This window comes from Cryptomeria japonica, chromosome 10 (assembly GCF_030272615.1).
Source record: "Cryptomeria japonica chromosome 10, Sugi_1.0, whole genome shotgun sequence".
NCBI lineage: Eukaryota > Viridiplantae > Streptophyta > Pinopsida > Cupressales > Cupressaceae > Cryptomeria > Cryptomeria japonica.
This window is the reverse complement of record NC_081414.1, coordinates 543,007,409-543,013,408: the sequence shown is the minus strand read 5'-3', so window position 1 is coordinate 543,013,408 and position 6,000 is coordinate 543,007,409. Positions and strand designations below refer to the sequence as shown.

The 6,000-nt window shown below is 37.5% G+C and overlaps 1 protein-coding gene across 3 annotated transcripts in view; it reads left to right on the top strand.

Moving 5' to 3' along the window:
• The first annotated feature begins 1,069 nt into the window (after nt 1-1,069).
• LOC131060775 (uncharacterized) overlaps nt 1,070-6,000 on the top strand; it is a 64,948-nt gene continuing 60,017 nt past the window's right edge. The window contains exons 1-2 of one of the 3 annotated variants that reach the window (XM_057994165.2): nt 1,070-1,224; nt 1,340-1,408. In XM_057994165.2, the coding sequence (XP_057850148.1) occupies nt 1,192-1,224; nt 1,340-1,408 (102 nt within the window). In that variant the 5' untranslated portion in view covers nt 1,070-1,191. Of the gene's footprint in view, nt 1,229-1,339; nt 1,409-6,000 lie in introns of all 3 variants that reach the window. The other 2 variants (XM_057994164.2, XM_057994162.2) reach the window with 2 other exon arrangements.

Genomic DNA, 6,000 nt, shown 5'->3' with positions numbered 1-6,000 from the left:
CATACGAAGAAATCATCAATAGACAAAGCATAATGCAGCTACGAAGGAGCAAAACCATCATTGGACATCCAATATGCAAGGAGGAAGAGTGCGAGCATTACGTGGGAGCAAGCCGACGACATGGTTGCAGAGGAGGTTGCGGAGGAGGCCGATGACATGGTTGCGGAGGACGCCGACGACATGGTTGTAGAGGAGGCTGACGACGGAGAAAGAACTGAAGAAAAAGATGTCATTTCCCTAAGTTTTTAGGGCAAAAAAGATAGCGACTGAAGGAAATGCCACAAAAAATCTTCATTTCCCTAAGTTTTTAGGACAAAAAAGATAGCGGGAGTTCGTGCCACGTGGGGCCATCATACCTACGCGGGAAGGGGGTTATGGGTGGTCAACATGTTTTTTGACCACCCATTTAAAACATTTTTATATTCCTCATATTTTTAATTATATGCATAACATAAATTTTTTAGGTTAATTATTTTTTATAAAAAGGTGAAAAACATATTACTTTTTAGGTATTTTATAAATGGATATTGACCTTTCGCTGTGCGGGTATTGGCGTAAAAGAGGTCAAGTATCAGGGGGCACTTTGAAATGGCCACTTTTTGACCTTTCGAGGCATAACGACCCGTAGAGATTGGATTGTTACTACCCAAAAGCCAAATCAATAGGTTTAAGCAGTTAAGTCGCATACGAAAACAACCAAAAAAAATAATTCAAAATTCGATGTACCGTTTAGGATCTGTGGGTGCGCAAAGTTAGCTATAACGACGACTGGTGCTCTTCCCCTAGTTTTATTTAACAAAGATGGAGATACTTGATAAAGTTAAATTATTATTTTTGAAAGTAATTATAAATTGCAGCTAACTGGAATTTTAATTATTTGTCCATTTTGCATAGCTTATTAAAGAAGTAATATGTTTGGGATATTCAAAGTGCCACTTGTCAAATTGTTGATGTCATTCATGTGTTATTTTCAAATTTTCACCATCATTGGTTGGTTCCATTTTGTGGACTAGTTTTTGAAACTAGATTATCTTGACATTTACAAAAGCGCTCATCCTTTAGCTGACATTTTTCCTTTGTTTGAATATAGCGTGTGAAAATGTGCTACATCCTTTTCAAGGAAAATTCGAGGCACTGTTTGATTATTTTTAATCTTCCATTTGATCTTCAAGGTTATAGGGCAGAAAAAAAATGTCTTCTCAGAGCAACGAGACTCTCAGCACTGTTAGTTATTGTTGCTTTCTCTTCAGTCTTATTTTTCAATTATGCTGTCATGCTGTAGTGTTGCTGGATTAATTCTGAATTTTGAGTTCATAAATGAATCATGATTTATTTTCAGGAGAAAAAATTGCAGAGATTGCGGCATCGCCTAGAAGTTTCTTTTGATAGCACAAGAACTGATCATCAGGTAATCTTTTGAAATTGTCTGCCTAGCATGAGATTCAATATTATGCAACATCTCATAACCATTTTGAATGGGTGACAACTCAAATTACATGTTTGGTCTCTTGTATTAAAGTTTGAACTTGATAAACAGAAACTGATATGCCAAAGTGTTTAAGAAATTTCAGTTAGGATTTTTGTTGTAATGGTCTTCTCAACTTCTTTTCAATTTGCTAAAAGAAATGTTTGCAAAACTATCATTTTAATTCTCCCGATTTGTATGTGGAATCTTTCTCATGCTCTCTTCTTTATTTTAAGCAGTCATGTTTCCTTTCTGTAAGTTTTATTTCATGGGCATCACATTTTCTCAAATTCTAATATGCTATGAGGTTTTTTTCACAGTAGATGTAGCTTATAATGAAGAATAATCTTGCGTTTGAATTATCTTATAATTATGACTTATTTGTTTAAAATACAAAAGGATCTAAATAATTCCTTGTGAGGTCAAATTTTCAAGTTAAGAAGATGGATTATAACAACAGTGTAGCTATATGTTGGTACCGTGTTGATTTTTATTCACGACGCGTCTTGTTTGCTTATGATGAAAGGAAGATTAAGATAAGGAATGATTTCCTAAAAATAATTCCTTTGTTTCTGATTCACAAGACACAAATTGAATCCCAGCTGATGGAAAATGAAATGGAAAGTAGAGTAAGAGAGCATTTTTGCTTTCCTTTCCAATGCGTCCAAAATTTGTAATGTTCTGTAAGGTGTTTGGGTTGACATTTGAAGGTGTTGACAAGTAAGATGCATACGGTACAGGAAGTGAAATTCAAATCGTCCCTTTGAATTTAAGTCAAAAATTTCCCACATACTTGGAAAAATTCCTAGTGTTTCATTCTTGAATCTATAAAGGGCAAGTGCTTTTATTTGGGATAAAGGATCCGGGGCTATTGTAGGTGCAGAATTATTGTTAATACTCTGTGAGACAAATGTATTACACTAGTACTCCCCAAATGCTGTGAATCTCCAACCCTGTTTTCCCACAATTTACTATCTCCTTATTGAATCTGTGACTGGAAATGATGCTAGGTTTAGGTTGAGGATGTATGCTGATGCTGCAGGGGTTAAACCTTCTGGTTATGTGCTTCCAACATTTGAAGCACTTATCTGGTTCTCTGAACTTGATGCTGTTAATTCAAGTTTTTACTTTTTATTTTTTATTTTTGATGGAAGGTTTTAAACAAATCCAGATTTGTGTAGCTACCCAATATGGGAGCACAATCCATAGGCTGAACCTCTTCAGCTAAGAGTCAAGGATTGAGGGGTGTCCATTCCACCAAATTTGTCCAGGGCACCATCCTAGCCTCATCCCTTATGATGTTGGAGCTTTGCACTCTTGATTTCTGGTGGACTCATTTAGAACCATTCAACTTGCTGACAATAAAATGAAGACAAAGTATTTCGGATTTTGCCACTTGGTGACAAGAAAATGAAGAAACCGAGGGAGGCAAAATTGCTCTTGTTCCTAATGAAGTGGATATTTGTGAAAATGAAAGTGGTTCCTCTCCTTGGGAAAAGGGATGGTTTTGATCCTATCTAAGTGAATCTTGATGCTCCCACAGGCTGCTCTGGATCTTTCTGATTGTCAATAGTCCTCCGTTTAGGTGCCATCCAGCGATGAAATGCTAAATTCTGGGTGGCAGCCGGCAGGTGAAATTGCTTCCTCTTTTTTTATAAGCATATGTTGCATTGTACCTTTTATTTGCCAAATTGCACTTTAATAGGATAAGTTAGCCTTCTGGAGCTATACAAACATGCAATTTGGCCCATTATAGCAAAAATCTTTCTCATGGTAGGTACTTCCCAATTGGCCTAATGGTGGAGAACTTCTACTCTTGAAAAAGAGATCACAAGTTCAAATCCTGTAGGGTGTAGGGTATGTACGCCTCATTTGTAGCACAATTAGGTGCCTCTTGCATGGAGTACGTGGTAGTCCCATATACTCTAAGCCATTTGTAGACCCAAAAACAGATCACCTGGTATTGTGGACTATAAAAGGATCCATTTCCATGTCCATTTCCCTCATCAATAAATTGGCAAACCAAAAGACAGATTTTTTCAAAATATCCACATTTAATATGGAATCCAAAAATCACAGAAAAAACTATAAAAAAACTTGGAAAAGTGACAAAAGTTCTATTTTTTTCTCCAATTTAAAGGCAATGTAATTGCATTGACGTAGGGATAGCAAAGAGAAATGAGAACTTACAACATAAATTTTTGAATATATATTTTTTCATTAATTTTCAGATTCCCAATTACATTACACAATGCATAGTGATATAGTATGATAGTTCATTACTATATGATAACATACTGCAAGTACATAGTTCAGCTTTGAAGTACAAAATAACACAAAAGAACAAAAAATGTACTGAGCCAATGTCTCTCGCTGCTGCAGTATGCTATACTAGAGTGTGGCATGTTGATTTTAAGTAATCAGATTAGCAATATAGAATGGAAAATCAGAATGCAAAGTAAATCATACACATAACACACATGTACCCTGGGAAAACCTCCCTCTTGGAGGAAAAACTCAGCAACCAAAGATCTAGATTAGGCAATAACCAATTGAGTTTACAATGAGCTTCAACACATGAAGCTGTCAGCAAATATGTACAGAACCCTAGGGCAGATAGCAATCATAAACTTATCTGCAATACAACTGTTGCTGTGGCAAGGAGGATGGCAGATTGAGGTTGCTGTCTACAAGAATGATCTGCTGTCACAAGGATGATGTTTCGCTGACCCTCAGATGATGTTCGCTGCCCCCTTTAGACCAGTTCATAGTCCTTCAAGGGAGTTCACTGTGCCTTGATAAGGTTCGCTGTCCTCTAAATGTAATTCGCTAACCTCTAAGTATAATTCGCTGATCACAGAGAAGATAGGGATTGTATTTCCTGAATGTGTGTATGAATAATGATTGATGCCTTGTATTTATAGGCGACTTAGCCCTTTAACTTTCCCAAGTCGGCTTGCAAGAATATTATGCCAAGAGTTTTACACGTTACAATTATATAGGTCAAGGTCTAATTACAAGCTACATATTTGATAGGTCTTGCCCCATAACAATTACATAATACATAAGTTGAACGCCCAAATAGGGCCTGCCCTATTATTATAAGTTACAATGGGGCCCAGCCCAATTACATGAATAACTTAAACTAGAATCTGATCTTAGCTACATATTTCAACACTCCCTCTTAGCTAGAGAGGATTCTATGAATAATCAAGTCACATAGAGTTTTACACATTACAATTATATAGGTCAAGAATATTATGCCAAGAATTCTTGGCATAATCAAGAATATTATGCCAAGAGTTTTACACGTTACAATTATATAGGTCAAGGTCTAATTACAAGCTACATATTTGATAGGTCTTGCCCCATAACAATTACATAATACATAAGTTGAACGCCCAAATAGGGCCTGCCCTATTATTATAAGTTATAATGGGGCCCAACCCAATTACATGAATAACTTAAACTAGAATCCGATCTTAGCTACATATTTCAACACTCCCTCTTAGCTAGAGAGGATTCTATGAATAATCAAGTCACATAGAGTTTTACACGTTACAATTATATAGGTCAAGAATATTATGCCAAGAATTCTTGGCATAATCAAGAATATTATGCCAAGAGTTTTACACGTTACAATTATATAGGTCAAGGTCTAATTACAAGCTACATATTTGATAGGTCTTGCCCCATAACAATTACATAATACATAAGTTGAATGCCCAAATAGGGCCTGCCCTATTATTATAAGTTACAATGGGGCCCAACCCAATTACATGAATAACTTAAACTAGAATCCGATCTTAGCTACATATTTCAACACTCCCTCTTAGCTAGAGAGGATTCTATGAATAATCAAGTCACATAGAGGCTACCACCATGGCTACTCCCATGGATGAAACACATGATACGTTCACCATAGCTACTCCCAGAGGGTGAACGAACCCATCATGAAATTTCTTCCATGATACCCACCATACCTACTCGTAGAGGGCGGGACCACCATGCCTACTCGCAGAGGGTGGAATTTCTTCAATGATACCCACCATACCTACTCGCAGAGGGTGGGTCCACCATGCCTACTCGCAGAGGGTGGAACGAGGGCTCTAACCTCAGACTTCTCCTAGAGAAGAATGCAACACCACCATGCCTACTCGCAGAGGGTGGCTCCACCATACCTATTCGCAGAGGGTGGAACGAGGACTTTCACCTCAAACTTCTCCCATAGAAGAATGCATTAACCAAAGAATGCAGCTTCCTTTGAAGCTGAAAGAAACAGGCTCCCTCTGAGCCTAACAAGCTCCCTCTGAAGCTGAAACATCATGCTCCTTCTGAATGTTATAGCCTTCTTTTTCTGAGAAAACATCTTCAGCCACCAACTTAGTCTCATGGCAGCAAGCTGCATCTCCATTCTTCAGCCTGCGTGACTCCCACAGGATGTATCAAGCTCATCCACCCTAGAATGCAATCTCCGTCCTAAAAGCATTCTAAGGGAAATATTAATGCTGGAATCATACATGGTTCGCTATAGC